The 23,322-nt window shown below is 40.4% G+C and overlaps 1 protein-coding gene across 7 annotated transcripts in view; it reads right to left on the bottom strand.

Annotated features, from left to right (window-relative positions):
- Window positions 1-23,322, bottom strand: part of stau2 (staufen double-stranded RNA binding protein 2) — a 345,477-nt gene that overhangs the window by 17,582 nt on the left and 304,573 nt on the right. For 3 of the 7 annotated variants that reach the window (XM_055634487.1, XM_055634486.1, XM_055634482.1), the window contains 2 exons: window positions 12,179-12,267; window positions 1,190-2,274 (listed from right to left, as the gene is read on the bottom strand). In XM_055634487.1, the coding sequence (XP_055490462.1) occupies window positions 2,145-2,274; window positions 12,179-12,267 (219 nt within the window). In that variant the 3' untranslated portion in view covers window positions 1,190-2,144. Of the gene's footprint in view, window positions 1-1,189; window positions 2,275-7,177; window positions 7,273-8,499; window positions 9,076-12,178; window positions 12,268-23,322 lie in introns of those variants that run through there. The other 4 variants (XR_008723335.1, XR_008723334.1, XM_055634485.1 and 1 more) reach the window with 3 other exon arrangements.

Genomic DNA, 23,322 nt, shown 5'->3' on the forward strand with positions numbered 1-23,322 from the left:
GAGAATATACAGCACAGAAACGTAATAATCATGTTCACCTACATTCACATCCACATTATTAACATTGATAATAAACAACAGTGGTCCCAGGGATTGCCATCATAAGTGTTTAACATTCATGAGGAAACAGAATTCAATGTTGCATTAGAAATGTTACACAATCATTACCAGATAACCTGGCCACTGTAGGCTTAGTAAATATATTTTATAATCAAGTGCAAAACATTAGCAGAACTACAATTTGTACAGAGACTCATTCCTGCTGTCGTTTTTCCTTGTGGGTGTCATGGGCCTAACCTACCTGAGCATGACTTCATAAATTCATGTGATAGGAGCAGAATTAGGGCATTTGGCCCATCAACTCAACTCCACCATGGCTGATCTATCTCTCCCTCTCAACCACATTCTCCTGCCTTCTCCCCATAACTCCTGACTTTTCTCATATTGATATGATAAGGTGGATTGATAGTGCGTCTCTGCTCCAACAGAAGTGAGACATGCTCCCATGTGCCTTATTTCCGTTCAAGCTTGTCACCTCTACACTCCTGTAGGATGGCAATCTGATGGCTCATATTTCTGTCTGTGTAGAACCACCAGCCACTTATATGCAGTATTCCTTGCTCTTGGAGCTGTTGAGTTGCTCATGGCTTGCATACCCTTGTCCACTGAAAGCAGCAATTTGCTTGCAAATAGTATTGTGCTGCTCAGTGGGAGCAGTGATCTACCACATATAGTCCATTCAGTGAGGAACACAAGCTGCTCTTTGTAGTAATTCACTATTCCTTCAATCTGTTGCAGTGTGGCAGAGACAGGAAGCTCCTGCAGCAGACTGATTGATTGGAAACAAGAACATTTTGCCTGGCTTCTGTCTCTGCTTCCACAGAACTGTCACCTGAACCACAGGAGAATAATCTTGCCGGTGTGCTATGGAGTATGTTCAATTAATGTATTACATTTAATAGTATCATATTATTGAAGCAAAATGCTGAGGTAAATGCAGCTAGCAGCTCCCCATATTAGTTATGTACTAGTCATGTTATTAATCCCTATGTTTCATGAGAACATATTTTAAAAAAGCATCTTCATAATAACTTTATAATTTTTAGAACCATTTATTCTAAAACAAGGTTTTCTATCTCAATGTCCCAAAGTAATGAAAATTGTAATGAAATAAAGACACAAGACCAAATTACTCATGAACTGATGTGGTTTTACTGCATTTGAGCAATTATTAATCCAAAAATAAACAAGGTTCAAACTTCTGTCCAATTATCATAGCTTTTCCAACATATATCATGTTTTAAACACACTTGCTATTATACTGTACATGTTGACCTTGCTTTTCTCCAAGATTACTATATCCAGATCCAAATGCAGTTATTAAAAACACTCAGTTGATGCAGACAGTGGGTTGTACAACACACAGAATGGGTGTAAATGTATTTCACAGAACAGAGGAGCAAAGGATACAAAATGCTACTGCTTGGCACGTCATCTCAAACGTCTGTGATAGTATTGAAAATCAAACACCATAACTACCTTCCTGGAGTATAATGTTAAAACTATACTGATCAGCGCTAACATCATCAGTTCATGTATCAATAAGCATTTTGTGTGATTCAGTTTTTACCTCCGTACACAACTCTAGTAACAGTCTGTATCTTAATCATATATATGCATATAGAATGATAAATGCTATATCATCATAAAAAGATAAGCTGAATGACTGTATATGAAGACAACAACTACAACTCTCATTGCACTGCTACTAATTAAATGCTGAAGCATCATAAAAAGCAGAAACTAAAGTTGCACTGAAAACGGTTGATAGTTGATGAAACAGTAGTGAATATGTATAGCCAGTGGTGATGTATTTGTCTCATCACTTAAAATAAAACACTTTTCACTAAAAATTGATAAACAAGCTTAGCAGCATGATAGCAAATCTACTGCTAACAGGCAACCAACACAAGTATTTATTTTTCTTTGTAAAGGGGAATCTATACACTCGGTTCATTTCTCTTGAGATTAATGGTACCATGCATTTATTCACTTGCATTCTATTAGTGTTGTCTTCACATAGATTCATATACTGGCATTGTTCGTTTCCTCATACACATACACCCTATTGCGTGTTGACAGCTTTATAAGGACACAGTGGCAGCCGTGGGTGCTACAGGCTCCTTGACGACAGCCTTTGAATCCTTGCAGTCCTGAGCTGGGCCTGAGTTAGCCTGTTTATTGTCAGTTTTTTGTATCAGATGTTTGACTTGTCTGCGAAGATGAATTGACCCACATTAGTTTAAAAACTTGAGCCCGACGATATTAATGTGTTTGAACAGATTATAAGGCATTTAATTGAGAACCATTTCTCTGTATTTAAAAAATGAACACAATACAATTAAAATATAGTTAAGATACTATAAATTGTGTCAGCTGTGGTTCAAATTGCAGAACACCGTGGGTCAAAATCCAACCAGAAAACAACAACTAGGAGAGTCCTGGTCAATATTTGTCAGTTGACCGATTTAAAAACAAACTTGTGTACAATGGCGGAGCTAACCATTTTGTCATTGTCCCATCATACCAAAAGTCAGTTGCAACAAGTTCCAACCTATTTGTAACAACAAGCTGGTAATAGTATATATTTTTAAATACTTTGTTCTTCTTCTTCTGAAACTGGGCTCAAGCAGTGAGCCACGGGTAGGAGGGGTTTGGATCAATCACTTAACTTACTGCCGCCAGCAACTTTAACATCCATCTTGAGTATGTTTGACAGGTGTGGTGTTGGAATGGTTCAACCTGACACTTGTGTGGAAGGAGACTAAATAATATATTTTCATATTTTCTTACAAGATAGGTGGTTCAATTTAGCCCATTGAGTCAATGTCAGTTCTTAAAAAGGATGGGGGAGGGGTAGTAGTTGGAAAGGAGAAAGAGATTGGGGATTGTGATGGGAGTGAGATTAGGCAAAGAGGCCGACATGGAGATAATAGGTGGAAAACATTAGCAGCAGTAAAATAAATGGGGACATTTTAGTGGAAGGGGAGATGCAAGGTACATCTAAACTGGTTGGAGGATGAGCTGGAAATTGTTTGTAATTGGATGAAACAGGAGATGTGAACACGGCCCAAGACTCAGTTTTATTTTCACTTACTTTATGACTCCCCCAAATCATACCTGCAGTTTTAAGACCATGTCATCCCAAGCATACCTAATGACAGGCAACCCAAGAAGAAACTTTCCCTGCTACAAATTGGCTATTGCATGGGACTGACATCAAACCCGATGCATAGAAGTCACTAGGGTGATTCATGGCAGTAAGTACCAGGGAAAAAATCATGAATAATGCAGCACCATCTGGGAATTGTCATCACCATACATAACTCATTGAAAAACCATTTCCAATTGCCTTACATGGAAGAAAAAGCATATGACATTGAACGTTTCAGTAACTGTCTGGACATTTGCTATACTATTCATGACACTTACTGTACATTGGCTGATTAATTCCCTGCGGCAGATTGGTGACTGCACGTTAAAAAATTTTGCACTAGTTGTAGACGGATTTGGACATCCAGACGCTAAGATCCTATGCTTTTTTTTTTAAATAATCTCTATTCAGTGGATTATTTTTTGATCTTAACAAATTATTAAGATCTCTAATCTGGTCAGGCGCCTCTCATCGGCATGGGAGCATCAACATTTGGAAGCTATTACGATTTTTCTTGTTAAATGCAAGGAAAAAGAAAAGCACACTGTACACCATTTTTTTTGAAGTCTTATTGCAGCATTTAAAAAGGTCTCTATTAATTGTAATCTGGTACAATCACTGCAGAAAATGATTGTTATACCCATTTCCAAAAACATCAAATTCCAGATATTGTCATATAATCATACAACAAGGAAACAGGCCCTTCAGCCCTACATGTCGATGTTGACCAAGATACCCACCCAATTAAACCACTCACATTTGACTACATTTCATCCATATATCCCTCTAAAGCTTCACTTATCCATGCACCTGTCCAAGTGTCTTTTAAAATGTTGTTATAGTATCTGCCTCAACTACCTCCTTTGGCAGCTCATTCTATATACCCACCAATTGAAAATGTTGCCCTCAGTTCTTATCATTTGATCCACATTTTTACTACACATTTTCATTTTTGCTATCATCTTTTCTTGTAGGTTCTAGCAATTGATCTATAAGATTGATTAATGATTATATCAACATAAAAGATAAGCTGAATAACTGGAGATGAAGACAACTACAACTCTCATAGCATTGCCACTGGTTAACTTTAAATGCTGAAGTATCATAACAAGTGGAAACTAAATCTATATGAAGGAAAATGATAGTTAATGAAACAATAGTATTTATAGCCTCTGATTTGAATTATCATTTAAAATCGCTTTTCACTAAACTATGATATAAAGCTCAGCAGCATGATAGCAAATCTATTGCTAACAGTCAACCAACACAAGTATTTTCCTTTACAAAGGGGAATTTATACAGTCTGCTCAATCCCTTTGAGATTAATGGTACCATTCATTTATTAACTTGCATTCCATTCATGTTACCGTCACACAGATTCATATAATGGTATTGTCATTTCCTCATACACATACACCCTATGACAACTTTAAGAATACAGTTGCAGTCATGGGTTCTACAGGATCCTTGCCAACAAGCTTTGAATTCTTGCACTCCTGAGCTGTAGTGCTTGAGTGAGCTGACCGATCTATATGAATAAAAAGCATTAAATATTGTCTGTGATTTTAAAATTACAAAATAGATATGTAGTATAGGAGCAGTATTGCTGCCATGGTCTTATGAACAGGTAATATTCAAAAACCGTCTGCCTCCTGCACCACTGGAACTGCACTACAACACACTACAATCTCAGAAAACCATGGTTAAAAAATATTTGGGAACAAGAAAATAATTGTATGTTGTGTAATTGGGCTGATTTAATACTATCAATATCAATATAGAGTCCTGCAGCGTGGAAACAGGCCCTTTTGCCCAACTTGCCCACACCGAACAACATGGCCCATCTACACTAGTTCCATCTGCCTGCGTTTGGCCCATATCTTACTAAACCAAAGGTACACAAAAATGCTGAAGAAACTCAGCGGGTACAGCAGCATCTATGGAGCGAAGGAAATAGGCAATGTTTCGGGCCGAAACGTTGCCTATCTCCTTCGCTCCATAGATGCTGCTGCACCCGCTGAGTTTCTCCAGCATTTTTGTGTACCTTCGATTTTCCAGAATCTGCAGTTCCTTCTTAAACTCTTACTAAACCTATCCTATCCATGTACCTATCTAAACGTTTATTAAACATTGCAATAGTGTCTGCCTCAACTACCTCCTCAGGCAGCCGTTCCATACATCTACTAAAATAGTTATCCCTCAGGTTCCTATTAAATCTTTCCCCACTCACCTTAAACCTATGCCCTCTAGTTCTCGATTCCCCTCTTCTGGGCAAGAGACTCTGTGCGTTTACCCGATTTATTCCTCTCATAATTTTGTACACCTCTATAAGATCACCCCTCATCCTCCTGCTCTCCTATTGATCTTTTCAGATCTACTTAATCAAGCAATTAATTTGGAAAGTACTCATAAATCGGTTTCATTTGGGAAGGAAAATATGAGAGCCAAATCATTTTATTTCTCGTATTTTCCTGATCCATCGATAATTGCCGGCTTTTGTATCTAGAGGGTGAGTTATATTCATGAAAGATATCAAAAATAAGCTGATGGCCCTAGGTATGGAGGATCCAGGTAGACTGCGAAAAAAAAGATTGTATTTTAAAGTCTGAACTGAAAAATTATTTCACTTCAGAAAAATGTGCCTTTTTTGCTGAGTTCATTGACAAATACTTATACTGCCCTTTGGGAAAGCATTTGGTTGAGAGTCTTCCTGTGAACATTTCCAAAAGGATTTATGTGCAGTGAGTGGACAGATAAAAGAGGAAGTTCAAGGAACTATGAAAATTATTAAGTAAAGAGAAATGCGTACAATGAATCCAGCAAGAGAGATTCTGACATCAATGCCCCAGGAAAACCATAAATCTTCACCTGCATTCTATAACTTAAAAGGTTATTCATAAATTCATAGGAAACTCGCCATCTGAGTAAACCACAGAAATGTAACCAAGGAAATAATAGAACGATTCACAGGAACAGCTCCACCCTTCTTGGCCTTAGAATGGTGCAAAACCTCAGCTGTGATCACATAACAAAGAGAGATGTGGTGCAATGTTAGAAGAGGATCCACTACCAATAGAATTCTTAACAGACGTAGTGCTGGATTGAAGTAGATTCAATGCAAGGGAATACAGTAATATCTTGAATAGCACCATGATTAGAAAATAGAGTGCTAAACGAAACAGCACTCTACGGGGTCATTGTAACTGCATTTGGTTATCCACCCAAATGCAAAGCATATCTTCTATGTTCTCAAAAGAATGTTCTATGAATGAGTCACTTTCTTTGTTCATGACCTTGAGGTCGTCATGGCAGAAGCTTTTATCTTAACTGGAATATTACGAATAGTTATAATCATTGATGTAGCTAAAATAAGGCTCCAAAATGAATGGCCGTTATAGAGACGCTGCACTATGCGGGACGGCACTAAACAAAGTATTAACGTACAAGGGTGGGGGGGGGGAGGAATGTAAAGCAAGCTATCTGAATAAAACAACTTAAAAAGTAAAGCAGTCAAGTTGAGCACAATTAACATGGTATGTTTGCTGTTGGAATTTACAGACGTTAAAGAATAATGGAATGATTATTGATGAGGAGCCAGAGTTGTACATGCACAAGGCTGTGCGTATTACTCCTTTATGCAGGGTGGTGTTAAATTGGAGATATTTGAGCTGACACAAAGATGCGTTGACACCATCCTGTGATATGGTATATTTTTTATTTAATGTCTGATAAGCACCCGTCAATGATGCAGAATGAGGTGGAGGTTGATGAAGCAATGGCAAGGCATGTATGACTCTTTGCAGGCTGGTGTATGTTGATGGAAAGTGAAGAGGAAGGGGAGAATGGGAGAATAGGGAAAAACGGTAGGGTATTTAGATATAAATTGGAGACAAATTTGTATTAATTCTGAATTCAGGGAATGCTCTTTTAGCATTGCTCATTTTTTTCTGTTTTTTCCTCCACCTCCTTCTGATATACTTGTCTGAAGATATTCTGTCCTCTCCAGATATTGATTCCAATGCTTCATTCTGTTCATTCTGATGGTACAGGGTTATAACCTGAAAAAAGAGATCAACCATGCATTATAGAGATGAAAAGAAATCTCATCATGGCCTAGATAGATACTTTTTGAAGTTATACAGCGGGTTTTCGAGACCCTGGCGATCAATATTGAACAGGCTTCAGAATAGCTGGACCACATCTGCAGCATGCTAACCACACTTTTGGCAGTATCATTCCTGGGGTGCATTGGTCATGTTTTATTGGTCATGTATTAAGGAGTACCAATTGTCTCCAACCAGCAAGATGTTATGTCTCCTTTGAGATACAAATGCATTGAAGGTAGATTGCCACTGGATGAAGACAACATGGTTATTGCCTGGGTATCTTATGCAATAAATCAGAAACAACATCTTGTGTTTGCACATGAACTACATGTCGACTGAATGGATGTGTTGGACAACCTAAACAACCTCAAAGTGCCTTGTATGCATCGGTGTTTCAAATATCTACCTAATATTAGTGTTTCCATTAGTGTGACCCTCAGCAACCAGTTATATTATTATAGTTTTCACATATTTACATTTGAAGTATGACCGTAATCTTTTATATCAAGCAATCACAAAAAGGTATTACGGAATTAAAGATTCTCTCCTTCAAATTGTGCCATCCTCAAAAAGATGTCAAGACTTTCTAAAATGGGTAACCTGGAGAAACTGAAATGGATAACAGCTTCTTTGATAGAACCATTGATACTTGATGGGTTTCCCTGATCTTTGCCCTCAGTATTTATTCCATTTAACAATAACATTACAAAATGTTTCTTATTCTTAATTTTTAAAGCCCTGAAATTATGTATGGTTTTCTGATATTCCTTTCTTCACTGGTGAAGTTGTTATCCCTTTATCTTTAAATACGGGAAGTTTTTAACTTCAAATAAATGCATTAAATATGCATGGGCTGGTAACTTACCACCTTAGGATACTGATTTTTAACATAATCCCTAGCATTCCAATTGTTTATCACAGTAAACAATTAGCTTAGATACATTTTTTAAATTTTTCTTGGTTATCTTTATATTTCGAGTTCAAATCTTTCCATAACGTCTACCGGCATTTCAGATGCAAAATGATCAGTTCCTTATGACTTTTTACATTTGTTCCCTCTCTCTTCTAATGCAATCTTAGAAACATATTTTTGAAATAGGTATGTTAGGATGTGTATGGCACCATTAGAGGTCCAAAAATTAAAGCTATTAAATATATTTAACATACAGTAACTTTTTTAATTCTGGCAATGGTGGTAGTTGTGCTAAACAGTCTATTCAAAAACAGCAATGAGATAGGTAACAATATAATCTGTTTTGTTTTGTGTTGTATTTGACAAAAGTTAAATGTTGCCAAGGACACCAAGAGAATTCCAGGGCACGTTATGGTGTTATGAGATATTTTAAATATGTTTGAGAGTGCAAACAGGGCCTCAATTTAATTACCCATTTAAAAGATGGCCCCTTCCACAGCGTAACAGTCCAAAGAACTGCAATGAATTGTCACATTAGATTAAATGTTCACATTCCATTAGTAAAGCCAAGCAGTTACTGTTCTATTCTAATTGTTCTTGAGAAGGTGGTGAGAAACTGCCTGCTAAAGTTGCTGCAGTTCTTCTGTGGAAGACACTTCCAGACTGATGTTAGGTACAAAGTTGCAGACATTAGATCTTAAAATGGTAAAGAAACAACAATATATTTCCTGAAGGGTGTGACTTGGAGTGGAATGTACAGTTAGTGGTGTTCCCATACACATGTTCCCTTTGTTTTTCTTGGTGGTAGAAGTCATGGATTTGGAAGAAGCCATTGAAATAACCTAGGCAAGTAAATGGAGGATATAAGTCATAAAACTGAGCCTTGATTATAGATGAATGGTTTTAATTACTTGTTAAAATAGATTATAATATCATGATAAATAAACATTACCATAATTTATTTGGCTATAAATTGTTGTTGAGGCTGTTTCTGGATGGAAATTAACATTATACATTTATTTGTCTACATTTTTTAATTAACAATTAGTGCTCAAAGAAGACATTTGTCTTGGTCTGCTAACATAAAGGAAGAAATGTAGAGTTGTACAGTACAGTTATAGACCTTTCTGCCCACTGTGTCCACACTGACCTTTTTGACCTTCTACATTACTCCCATACACTCAGAATTAGATCCATATCCTTCTATTTCTCTTAGGTAGTGATTGTCTCTGACTCCACCAACTCCTCTAGCAGTGAATCCCAGATATGAAATACTCTCTGTACAAACAACTTTCTCCTCAAATCTCTTATTTTCGCTTTAAACCTCTTGTTTTTGTAATCCCTACTATGGGAAAATAGTTCTGACCATCAACCCTATCTGTGCTTCCTACATCGTTATATATCTCTCCAGCCGCCTTCACTTCTGGGTAATCAAACCCAGTCTATCAAATCTCTCTCCATAATGAAACTCCTCTAATCCAAGCAATGGCGAATCTCCTCTGCACTCACTTCAATGCAACAAAATACTTCCTATAGAATGGTGATCAGAATTACACACAATACTCCACGTGCGGTCGAATCAATGTTTCATAAAGTTGCAACCTGGTGAACTTTTACATTCTATGCCCTGATCTATGAAACCAAGCAAGCCATATGCCTTCTTCACAATCCTAACTATGGTGCCACTTTCAAGGAACTACAGAGTTGAACCTCAAGACCCCTCTGTTTGTAAGCATTCCTTAGCATCCCACCATTTACTGCATATGTTCTACTCCTATTTGACTTCTCAAAGTGAGTCATGTTGAACTAACTAGTCAGGATTAAATTCAATCTGCCAGTGCTTCACCATGCTTTCCGTTTAATCTATAACCTGCTGTAGCATTAGACAACTCTCTTTGCTATCCACAACTTCACCCGCTTTTGCGTCTTCAGCAAACTTAATTATTCCTCCTATCTTCACATCCAGGACATTAATATGCATTATAAACAAGGATCACAGCACCGATCCCTGATGTATGCCAATCCTCTTTCTACCACTACTTTCAGTCTTCCATCACCAATACTATTTTGGATGCAAGTTAGTCACCTTGATTCGGATTCATATGCGAAACCCTTCATACTATAAAATCCACAATCCTGCCCTCATCAATCTTCTTAGTTACCCCCTCAAAAAACTCAATCAAATTAGGAAGGCAGGATTTACATAAGCACAAAGCTATCCTCCTGATCAATCCATCTTTCGAAATATACATATATCTAACCCCAAAGGATTTTCTACAAAAATGTCCCTACAACTGAATAAGGCTAACCAGCCTGTAGTTACCTGGCCTATCCCTGAAGATAGGTACAAAATACTGGAATAACTCAGCGGGCAGGCAGCATCTCTGGAGAGAAGGAATGGATGACGATTAGGGTTGAGCTCCTTCTTCAGACTAATCCAGGCTTATCCCTATTGCCGATCTTAAATAAACCAGCTATCTTCTGACCAGCACTGAACTTCACAACCTCAGGATGTCTCAAAATGACAATGAGCCATTTTATGAAGTGCAGCCAGAGTTGCATGAAAAATGGTAGGAAGGTTGCGCACAGATCTGCCAAATAAAGCAATGTACAGTTGACCATATGATTTGTTTTAGTTGATGCTAATGAGGGGTGAATATTGCTAGGACACCGGCTTTTCTTTGGAATACTACCATTGGATTACATATCCACTTGAGAGTAGTCCAAAGATAGACACAAAAAGCTGGAGTAACTCAACGGGTCGGACAGCATCTCTGGAGAAAAGGAATGGGTGACATTTCAGGTTGAAACCCTTCTCCAGAATAGTCCAACACAAGGCCAGGTGGCCTCAGAAAGCAGCAAGCTGTGCATGCTTCCCTCACTAGCGATACCTGCAGTATCAATTTGGCCCTAAAGCTCCTGCCCCCATTGTGCTTGTTTTTTTTTTGTTGAAATTGGCAAACGCTCCCCAGATGTGCTTTGACAGTGCCTGAACCACCTGCCCAGGTTAACTGACTGTTGGAACTGACGTAAGTCTCCGCATATCTCTGAATGACATATTCAAACACTGAAAAAGTGTTCAAAAACCATTAAAGAGTGGATTTATTAAAAGTGTAATTTTTAAATAAAAATACATAAAGCCTGGGCGTACAAACAAGGAACTGCAGATGCTGGTTTATACAAAAGAACATAAGTACTGGAGTAACTCAGCGGATCGGGCAGCATTTCTGGAAAACATGGGCAGGTGATATTTTGGGTTGGGACCCTTCTTTAGACTATGAAACATTTAAAAATAATAACATAAAAATAGATTATGACTGGGAACATACCAGAGTCCCTTGGAGTTGGTTCTCTCCAAAACTGAAGAGCGTTGCTAAACCTACACAAGATCAGCGCTGGGAACCCCTATGACAAGCCCAATATCAGAATGCAATTGAGTTGGAGCTGCGGTATGAATCCAGTTAAAGTTTAAAATTTCTGTGTTCCTATTCACTGAGCTACACAAAGTCATATTTTGACACAGGATAACCAAAAGCTTGGCCAGAGGGTAGGTTTTAGGGATTATTGTACAGATTGAGAAATGGAAAGATTAGTTGCAGTAATTTCAGCGGAAAGGACCTCAGCAGATTGAGCCGCGACTGCTAATAGTGATTTTTGTGTTTAAGAGTCTTCACCTTCTGACTTAGACAAGAATGCAACTGAATGAAACACAGCTGACACCAACACCATCATCAAAGTACAATCTGAGAAACTACAAGGTTTGTTTAGTTCTATCATATAATTGTACAGATTGAATCTGCTAAGTACTTAGTTATCTAAATTCACTTTAATTAGGCTGCATTCGTATAGTTTAATCGATCTGCATCCCATGTTTATATTATCTACTCATTATAGCCTTATTCAGTCCTAAAAAAGAAGGGTTTAGCTGAGATTTAATGTACTTACATTTCAATGGATCCATTTTCTATCTTGATTGCACCTTCCACTGGGTCAAGTCCTCGTTCTGACAGCTGTTTCAGGGCATTTAAAGCTGCCTGAGAAAGCACAAGCAAATCTGTTTAAGTTTCACGGGCAGTTTCAAGGTTCATCTAATGCCAGTCACTTTTTTTTCTCATTCATTTCTTAAAAGCCACAGATCTTATAATTAATATATAATTTGGAATACACCTCAATTAATTATATTAAATAGATATCCATTCATTCTAAGTAAAGTTAAAATTTGGGATTGTTATATTAATTGTAATTAATATAACCTTTAAAGATGTGAGCCATTAAAAGAACTGAGCATTTCCTATAGAATCCAGTCCTCAATAGATTACTTAAAACAGTATAACGTTGAGTGAGAAAGCTGTTCAGACCAATGTTTGTGCAAGAACTATTTTGGAATATGTGTCTGAATGGGAAAGAACAATAAATACCTCAGCTCATGTATCACTCAAATATAATTGACTAATGCACTTAGCAACCCTCCCCTTCTGCCCCTTATAAACATCAAGACATCCAAAATCGTCAGGCCATGCCCAAACTCGCAACCAGTGCAGTTCATTCGCCAGCTCAGCGCTCGCTGCCCTGCCATGGCATTTAATTATGTAATATCTCTGTCTTCTACCTGTTCAAATCTCTTGTAGGTCCCACCACTCCCGAGATCCATAAAGTTTTCCAATTTTGTCATTTTCATTCCAAACTTTAATCACCTCACCATTAACAACTATACGTTTAGCTCTAAAGGACTGAGCCACTGAATTTTTTTGCTGAATCTGTCTAGCTCTCACTCCTCATTCAAGGACATGTTACATAGAAACATAGAAACATAGAAAATATGTGCAGGAGTAGGCCATTCGGCCCTTCGAGCCTGCACCGCCATTCAACATGATCATGGCGGATCATCCAACTCAGTATCGTGTACCTGCCTTCTCTCCATACCCAATGATCCCTTTTGCCACAAGGGCTACATCTAACTCCCTCTTAAATATAGCCAATGAACTGGCCTCAACTACCTTCTGTGGCAGAGAATTCCACAGATTCACCACTCTCTGTGTGATAAATGTTTTTCTCATCTCGGTCCTAAAAGATTTTCCCCTTATCCTTAAACTGTGACGCCTTGTTCTGGACTTCCCTAACATCAGGAACAATCTTCCTGCATCTAGCCTGTCCAACCCCTTAAGAATTTTGTAAGTTTCAATAAAATTCCCCCTCAATCTTCTAAATTCTAGCGAGTACAAGCCGAGTCTATCCAGTCTTTCTTCATATGAAAGTCCTGCCATCCCAGGAATCAGTCTGGTGAACCTGTTGAATGTAGAAAAATGCCTCATTGGCTAAGCTTATACTCTTCTACCCGAATGTGTGGAACAGTCTAAAATATTTTAGTTTAGTTTACTGACGTAGATGTTCTGCTATGTTAAAGATGCCATACAAATACCTTTCACCTGTCTCAGCAGTCGTATACAGTACATAATCGTATACAGTACATAATCCTCTGACATTTTCACCACCTTCAATGGGATCCCGCCACTAGCCACATCTTCCCATCTCCACCACTTCCGCTTTCCGCAGAGACCATTGCCTTACCAACTCTCTGGTTAATTCATCCCTTCCCACCCAAACCACTCCCTCCCCAGGTACTTTCCCCTATGACTGCAGGAGATGCAACACCTGTCCTTATACCTCCTCCCTCGACTCCGTCCAAGGACCTCAAGAGTCCTTTCAGGTTAGGCAGCGGTTCACTTGCACCTCCTCCAACTTCATCTACTGTATCCACTGTTCCAGGTGTGGACTCCTATATATCGGCGAGACCAAGTGCAGCTTCGGCAATCATTTCGCTGAACACCTTTGCTCAGTCACCTTGATCTACGCAATCTCACAATTGCTAAACACTTTGACTCCCTCTTCCATTCACACACTGACCTTTCTGTCCTGGGCCTCCTCCATTGTCAGAGTAAGGCACTATGCAAATTGGAGGAACAGTACTTCATATTTCGCTTGGGCAGTTTACAACCCAGCGGTATGAATATTGATTTCACTAACCAAGTAACATTTGCTTTCCCTCTCTCTCTGTACTTCTCCCACCCTAATTATCCGACTAGTTTCACTGTACTTCTGATTAATTTTACTGATTTTATGCTTCGTTGTCACCTTCCCCACAACTAACTATGAACCATTCAACATTTCCTTGAGCATTGTCTGCTTTGATCTGTCATTTTCACACCTTACCCTTCCATATCTCTAGTCACCTCCTCCCCTGCCTCTCAGTCTGAGGAGGGGTTCAACCCGAAATGTCACCCATTCTTTTCTCCTGTGCTGCTGCCTGTCCCGATAAGTTACTCCAGCATTTTGTGTCCATCTTCCAAATAAATATAATTTGTTGCCATTGTGTTTATAAAATGTATGGAAAATAGTGACTTTCCTTTCTATGTTCATGACAGTACAGTTTGCTTCACTGTTATATGAAATTAGGAGGTGAAGTGAAGAAAGTGAAGAAGGGTCTTGATCCAAAACGTCACCCATTCCTTCTCTCCAGAGATGCTGCCTGACCCGCTGAGTTACTCCAGCATTTTGTGTCTATCTCTGGTTTAAACCAGCATCTGCAGTTCCTTCATACACAGTGTAAATTCTTCGATAGACTGCCCACAACAAACTGTTTCTGGGAAAGGTTCCCATGGTCAAAGGGTCATTTCAAACGTGTGTTTCCCAAGCCTATATGGAATCCATGTTGGGATTTGGCATGTACCCAGTGAGCAAAGGATGAAGGAAAGTACACAAATTGGTCGTTATCTTACATCCACCATAGGTTAATTGGTAGTATTCTCATCTTTGAATAAGGAAGCAGTAGTTCCAATAGTTGATTCCAATAGCAGTAGTTGATGGAAATGAGTACAAAAATGTTACTGCCATTCCACTCAAATACTGATAATGTGGTGCACTGTTGGAAGTGCTGCTCCTTCTTTGCAAGGTTAAACTAAGACACTGCCTGCTGTCTCAGGAGTGGCACCGTTTGTTATGGGAAGCATGGGAGTTATCCTGTCTGACCTTAATCAACAAAGCTAAAACAAACTACAAATTAACCTTTACTTTTCCAACCGTGACTGGACTTCAAAGAGGAGTACATTATCTGCAAAGTACATTTGAGCCTCCTAAGGACATGTCAAACATTGTATAAAGGCACGTCCTTACTCTTATCCATTTTGACTACCTCATGTCAACAAAACTCCTGTTCATATTCTACAATATTTATATTTCAGTCTGCAAAATCTTCAGTGAAGGACAGAACAATCTTCAGGAGGTCGTGCCTCACGAGTCTGATTGTGTTTTTTGAAGATTTGATCAAAAAAGTTGAGAGAAGAACTGCAGATGTACATATGGACTTTAGCAAAGCATTTGACAAGGTTACGCATGGTAGGCTGCTCTGGAAGGTTAGATCGCATGGGATCCAAAGAAAGATAGCTGAATGGATAGAAAATTAGCTTCATGGAAGGAATCAGAGGGTGATGGTGGAAGTTTGCTTCTCGGACTGGAGGCCTGTGACTAGTGGTGTGCATCAGGGTTCGGTGCTGGGCCCATTACTGTTTGTCATCTATATCAATGATTTGGATGCAAATGTATATGGCAAGATTAGCAAGTTTGCAAAAGTGGACAGTATTGCAGATAGTGAAGATACATGTCAAAAATTGCAGTATTATCTCGATCTTGATCGGTTAGTTAGGTGGGTTGATGGAATTTAATACAGAGTATTGTGAGATGTTGCATTTTGGAAAGTTTGACATGGGCAGGACTTACGCAGTGAATGGTAGGCCTCTGGGGAGTGTTGTAGAGCAGAGGGATCTGGGAGTGCAGATACATAGTTCCTTGAAGGTAGTGTCACAGGTAGATAGGGTGATGCCTTCATCGAAGTTTGAGTTTAGAATTTGGGAGGTCATACACGAGGCCGCATTGAATGTTTGGAAAGGGTACATTACGAGGATGTTGCCAGGACTTTCCACACTGTATGACTCTCTGATGGAGGGTCAATTTTTGAAACACCTTGGTCAACATGTACAACTGGAAGTTGTGGCGTGCCTTCTTTGTTTTCTATCTTTCCCACACTCTACAATACAATACAAATTTATTATCATTTGCAGAGCAGAGGGATCTGGTTTCCACAGAGTGTCTTACAGATACATAGTTTTCCACAAACATCCATGTGAAGCCACTGTGATGGAAGGCAAGTCTTTTCTCTCCCCTGTTCTCCGTGTCTCTCCCGATGCCCCAGGCGGGCGATGAGGGTCAATTTTAGTGAAACCAAGGTTGGAACCCCCACGGGCGGGTGAGTCCCACGGCCATGAAGCCACGCCAGGTGATGTACTGTCCCGGTCCGGGTTGTTCCAACCCCGGAAGTTGTGGCGTTGCCCGGGAAGCGGTTCTCTCTCTCTCCTCCCAGACCCGCGAGCTCCCGATGTCACAGTCCACCGGACCTGCGGCTGCGTTGCTGGAGCCTCCGAGCCCCAGTAGTCGAGTCGCAGCAGCGAGTCACCGCCGCTCCCCACGCTCCGAGGCCGGCCAGCCCCGACGATGGTGAGTCCGCAGATCCGCAGCTCCGCAGTCTCCGGGACTGGAGCCCCCGGGTCGTTCAGGCTGGAGGCTGCTCCACGGTGCTAGGCCCCAACGACAGCCGAGACCCGACAGGGAAAAAGTCGGGTCTCCCGGACAGGGAAGAGATTTACACTACCTTCTGTCCTGGAAATGTTCCAGTCATTTTTCCATTTTCTCATGCTCACGGCTGAAATTTCATGGCTGAAATTTCCTCAACCGGCATATTTTCACCATTTTCCGGATTTATAAAATCTCATTCCAAAAGCCCCTTGGCTGTTTTCTTACGAGAGTAGTTGGCTATCTGTGATGTACTCAAGGTTCATTTATGTCTCTTTGCCCTGATTAGCCCTATGAAGCAGGGCTTCCTATCAGCAAAGTCACAGCTCTGATGTGGTGTTCACTTGCTGCGTAAATTCAGCATTTATATTGTAAGTGAACGGTTAGTGGGTGAGAGAGAAATCAATTTTGCTAATAAATGGGCGCAGTTTCACCAGGTGTTGTCTCACAGAAACCTAGACTCTGCCCATCAAATGAATGAAGGGAGAACTGGACAATACCAATGCACGATACCCTCCTTTTATGGTGTAAGAAAAACAAAGCCACAGGGATAGGAAAAGTATTTGTAAATAGAGCTCATCATTCGTTGACAGAATCTATTGTTAACAAACATTTCCTTTGCAATTTACAATAGATACCACATAAAGGGATTTCTAAATATACTAAGCTCTATGGAACAGAGGAGGTTAGTGAGCAAGAGCGTTTTAATGTGGGTCCTTTTGAAGAGTTTTACAATACAATCTTTTGTGAATGGTTTCTTTGCAGATAAATCAATGAAGTCATCAACTCCATTCTTCTTATACTGTCACTACTTCAGGCAAACCTAAAAACAAAGGTTCTTTCAGACACTGAAAGAATGTTGTGCCACAAATCACTACTGATATTAGTCCACGATGAGTCAGCAGAAACGCGGGGTAGGCTAAGAATGCTATGTTTTTTATCCCCACCTGGATACCCATTCAAGAACCAACAAACACATCAAACCAAGGTATATTTTGGAACTACAAGCAGCTCAAAGGCTTGAACATAAAACCTCTTAAGGTTGTCCTTTTGAAAACATTTTCAATTACCACCATCCAAAAGCAAGCTACTGCAAGAGTTCTTCACTTGAAACAGAAACAAAAATGATTGCAAATGCTCGTTAGATTTGCGAAACCTGTAGAGAAAGAGAGCTCTGATGAAGTATGACCTAAATGTTAATTTTTTTACTCTCTCCACAGATGCTGCCTAACTTATAACCATATAACAATTACAGCACGGAAACAGGCCATCTCGACCCTTCTAGTCCGTGCCGAACACATATTCTCCCCGAGTCCCATATACCTGCGCTCAGACCATAACCTTCCATTCCCTTCCCGCCCATATAACTATCCAATTTATTTTTAAATGATAAAAACGAACCTACCTCCACCACCTTCACTGGAAGCTCATTCCACACAGCCACCACTCTCTGAGTAAAGAAGTTCCCCCTCATGTTACCCCTAAACTTCAGTCCCTTAATTCTCAAGTCATGTCCCCTTGTTTGAATCTTCCCTACTCTCAGTGGGAAAAACTTTTCCACGTCAACTCTGTCTATCCCTCTCATCATTTTAAAAACCTCTATCAAGTCCCCCCTTAACCTTCTGCGCTCCAAAGAATAAAGCCCTGACTTGTCCAAACTTTCTCTGTAACTTAGTTGCTGAAACCCAGGCAACATTCTAGTAAATATCCTCTGTACTCTCTCTATTTTGTTGACATCCTTCCTATAATTAGGCAACCAAAATTGTACACCATACTCCAGAATTGGCCTCACCAATGCCTTGTACAATTTTAACATTACATCCCAACTTCTATACTCAATGCTCTGATTTATAAAGGCCAGCATACCAAAAGCTTTCTTTACCACCCTATCTACATGAGATTCCACTTTCAGGGAACTGTGCACAGTTATTCCCAGATCCCTCTGTTCACCTACATTCTTCAATTCCCTACCATTTACCATGTATGTCCTATTTTGATTTGTCCTGCCAAGATGTAGCACCTCACACTTATCAGCATTAAACTCCATCTGCCATCTTTCAGCCCACTCTTCCAACTGGCATAAATCTCTCTGTAGACTTTGAAACTCTACTTCATTACCTGCAACCCCACCTATCTTAGTATCATCTGCATACTTACTAATCCAATTTACCACACCATCATCCAGATCATTGATGTACATGACAAACAACAGTGGACCCAACACAGATCCCTGTGGCACCCCACTAGTCATTGGCCTCCAACCTGACAAACAACCATCCACCATTACTCTCTGGCATCTCCCATTCAGCCACTGTTGAATTCATCTTGCTACTCCACCATTAATACCCAACCATTGAACCTTCTTAACCAACCTTCCATGAGGAACCTTGTCAAAGGCCTTACTGAAGTCCATATACACAACATCCACTGCTTTACCCTCATCAATTTCCCGAGTAACATCTTCAAAGAATTCAAGAAGATTAGTCAAACATGACCTTCCAGGCACAAATCCATGTTGACTGTTCCTAATCAGACCCTGTTTATCCAGATGCTTATATATATTATCTCTAAGTATTCTTTCCATTAATTTGCCCACCACTGACGTCAAACTAACAGGTCTATAATTGCTAGGTTTACTCTTAGACCCCTTTTTAAACAATGGAACAACATGTGCAGTACGCCAATCCCCCGGCACTATTCCCGTTTCTAATGACACTTGAAATATTTCTGCCATAGCCCCTGCTATTTCTACACTAACTTCCCTCAATGTCCTAGGGAATATCCTGTCCGGACCTGGAGACTTATCCACTTTTATATTTCTCAAAAGTGTCAGTACTTCCTCTTCTTTGAATCTCATAGTTTCCATAGCTACTCTACTTGTTTCACTTACCTCACATAATTCAATATCCTTCTCCTTGGTGAATACCGAAGAAAAGAAACTGTTCAATATCTCCCCCATCTCTTTTGGCTCTGCAGATAGTTGTCCACTCTGACTCTCTAATGTACCAATTTTATCCCTTGTTATCCTTTTGCTATTAATATAGCGGTAGAAACCCTTCGGATTTACTTTTACCTTACTTGCCAAATCAACCTCATATCTTCTTTTAGCTTTTCTAATTTCTTTCTTAAGATTCTTTTTACATTCTTTATACACCTCAAGCACCTCATTTACTCCATTCTGCCTATAATTATTGTAGATCTCCCTCTTTATCCAAACCAAGTGTCCAATTTCCTTTGAAAACCATGGCTCTTTACAATTTTTACGATTTCCTTTCAACCGAACAGGGACATAAAGATTCTGTACTCTTAAAATTTCACCTTTAAATGTACTCCATTTCTCTTCCATATCTTTCCCATAAAACAAACTGTCCCAATTTACTCCTTTTAAATCCTTTTGCATCTCCTCAAAGTTAGCCTTTCTCTAATCAAAAATCTCAACCCTAGGTCCAGTTCTGTCCCTCTCCATAATTATATTGAAACTAATGGTATTGTGTTCACTGGACCCGAACTGTTCCCCAACGCATACCTCTGCCACCTGACCCATCTCATTTCCTAACAGGAGGTCCAGCACCACCCCTTCTCTAGTAGGTACTTCTATGTATTGCTGCAAAAAACTATCCTGCACACATTTTACAAACTCCACCCATCCAGCCCATTTACAGAATGTGTTTCCCAGTCTATGTGTGGAAAATTGAAATCTCCCAAAAGGAATTTTTAAAACTTTATTACAAACTTTTTAAATTTTATAAAAGTTAATAACAGCTTCCAAATCCAATGTACTTTGCAATCATTCTCCAACTAAGGATTTAGCAAGTATTAACATAAGCAATGAAATGAAAACAAACATTTGCCATTGTTAATTAATATTTTTTAAAAGCTCTACAAAAGCTTAGAAATGGAAGGGCCGGATAATCACTGTTCGTTAAATATATTATTTTTTAATCCACATTACAGGGGCATTGATTTTGCTGAAGCTGGCATCACATGGTGTATCCTATTAGTTAGAGTTATTCACTCAACCTTCATTTGTTGTTTGCCATCTAATTGCCGGAGATTTGAGCTGATTCTCCCACAATAGGAGCAATGGATGGATCCCCCCTTGTGAATAGCACAACCAACAGTGTACTTTAGTCAGCAATATTTAAGGTTGAGGGAAAAAAAACATAGGAACGTTGGAGAAGGAGAAGGGTAAATTAATTCAATCTGAATTTGAGGAAGGACATCTTTGTGATTGAGGCAGTGCAGCGTAGGTTCACGAGATTGATCCCTGGGATGGCGGGACTGTCATATGTGGAAAGATTGAAAAGACTAGGCTTGTATTCACTGGAGTTTAGAAGGATGAGGGGGGTTCTTATAGAAACGTATAAAATTATAAAAGGACTGGACAAGCTAGATGCAGGAAAAATGTTCCCAATGTTGGGCGAGTCCAGAACCAGGGGCCACAGTCTTAGAATAAAGGAGTCTGGAGTTTAGAAGGATGAGGGGAGATCTTCGGAGTGGCGGCGCGGCTCTGGCTGACGTGGCTCACCGGCAGTCCCGTTTGTTTGTGTTTTTTGTGTTGTTTATTTTGTTTTGGTTAGTCTAGTTTTTGTTTTTTAGTTTGTGTTTTGGGGGGGGGGGGGGTGAAACGGGGTTTGCAGTCTCTCCCTTCGGGGGAATGCGACCTTTTTGTCGTATTCCCCTTCTCTGCCTCCGTCTGCGCTGAGGCCTAATGGAGCTGACGACCTTGAGGCTCCGGAGGCAGAGCCCGTCAGGACTCGCCCTGAGCTCGCTCCCATGAGGGTGGTCCGGCTGAGGGCTGGAAGAGGTTGGGACGCTCCCGTGAGGGCGGCCAGCCCGAGGGTGGAACGAGGCTCCCGTCGGAGCGGCCGAGCTCGGGGAGGTGCGGCGCTCGCAGCCCGAGGGAGGTTCGGCGCCCATGTCGGGGTGGCCCGGCCCGAGGGAGAAGCGACGCCCAAGTCGGGGCGGCCCGGCCCGCCCATGTCGGGGCGGCCCGGTCCAGGGGAGGTTCGGCGCCCATGTCGGGGCGGCCCAGCCCGAGGCTGAAGACGGTGCGATACTCACGTGAGGGTGGCTGGGACGGTGTTCTGGCGGTGGCGGCCTTAGTCCGGGGTCGGCCGCGGGCCAGCGGCTGCGTCTGCAGGACTGGTGGGCGGCAGCTTCAACCACCCCGGGCCGCGGTGTTTGAGCCGCGGGACTGATTCATAACATCGCCCGGGGGTTATCGCCTCAGCGCAGAGGGAGAAGAGGAGGGAAGAGACTGCAGACCTAAGACTTTTGCCTCCATCACAGTGAGGAGATGCTGGGTGGACTCACTGTGGTGGATGTTAATATGTGTTTATTGTTGTTTTTATTGTATTATATTATATGCTGCAATTTCGTTCAAACTTCGGTCTGAATGACAATAAAGGCTATCTAATCTAATCTAATCTTATAGAAACATATAAAATTATAAAAGGACTGGACAAGCTAGATGCAGGAAAAATGTTCCCAATGTTGGGCGAGTCCAGAACCAGGGGCCACGGTCTTAGAATAAAGGGGAGGTCATTTAAGACTGAGGTGAGAAAAAACTTTTTCACCCAGAGAGTTGCGAATTGGTGGAATTCCCTGCCACAGAGGGCAGTGGAGGCCAAGTCACTGGATGGATTTAAGAGAGAGTTAGATAGAGCTCTTGGGGGCTAGTGGAGTCAAGGGATATGGGGAGAAGGCAGGCACGGGTTATTGATAGGGGACGATCAGCCATGATCACAATGAATGGCGGTGCTGGCTCGAAGGGCCGAATGGCCTCCTCCTGCACCTGTTTTCTATGTTTTTATGTTTCTAGAATGAATGGACCAGAGGAAAACAAAAGGAATAAATCAATAAATTATATTTAACAATGAAAACAAAATTGCATCTTGGAAGATTGAGGCTCTTGTCTAAGTGTCTGTGCTGAAAATGTTAGTTGGTTTTGTAGAAAGTTAAATCTTGAGCAAAATAGTAATGAAACTGTAACATTATAAACCTTATATTTCTGTGACAGGGTTAATTTATTGTTTAATGCACGCTTATGGCAAATTCATGAACCTCATGAGAAGGGCAAAGGAGAGTTATTATCATCATAATTAGGAATTTTTAAGGATGAGTAAAAACTATGCAGCAACCTGTTTCACTTTGTAACTTCTGGGCCCTCTGTTTATCACTGTTTAACCTTCTTTAACCTTCTAATGAGATTCATGTAATTGGCATTTTCATGTATTAATATCAATATGTTTAGGGGTGGCATGGTTGCGCAGCAGTAGAGTTGCTGCCTGACAGCACCAGAGACCCGGTTCGATCCTGACTATGGGTGCTGTCTGTACGGAGTTTATACGTTCTCTCCATGACTGCGGTGGTTTTCTCTGAGTGCTCCGATTCCTCCCATAGTCCAAGGACAAGGTTAATGGTTTCAGTAAGAATTGTAAATTGTCCCTACTGTGTAGGATAGT

Source organism: Leucoraja erinacea, chromosome 4 (genome assembly GCF_028641065.1).
Source record: "Leucoraja erinacea ecotype New England chromosome 4, Leri_hhj_1, whole genome shotgun sequence".
Lineage (NCBI taxonomy): Eukaryota > Metazoa > Chordata > Chondrichthyes > Rajiformes > Rajidae > Leucoraja > Leucoraja erinaceus.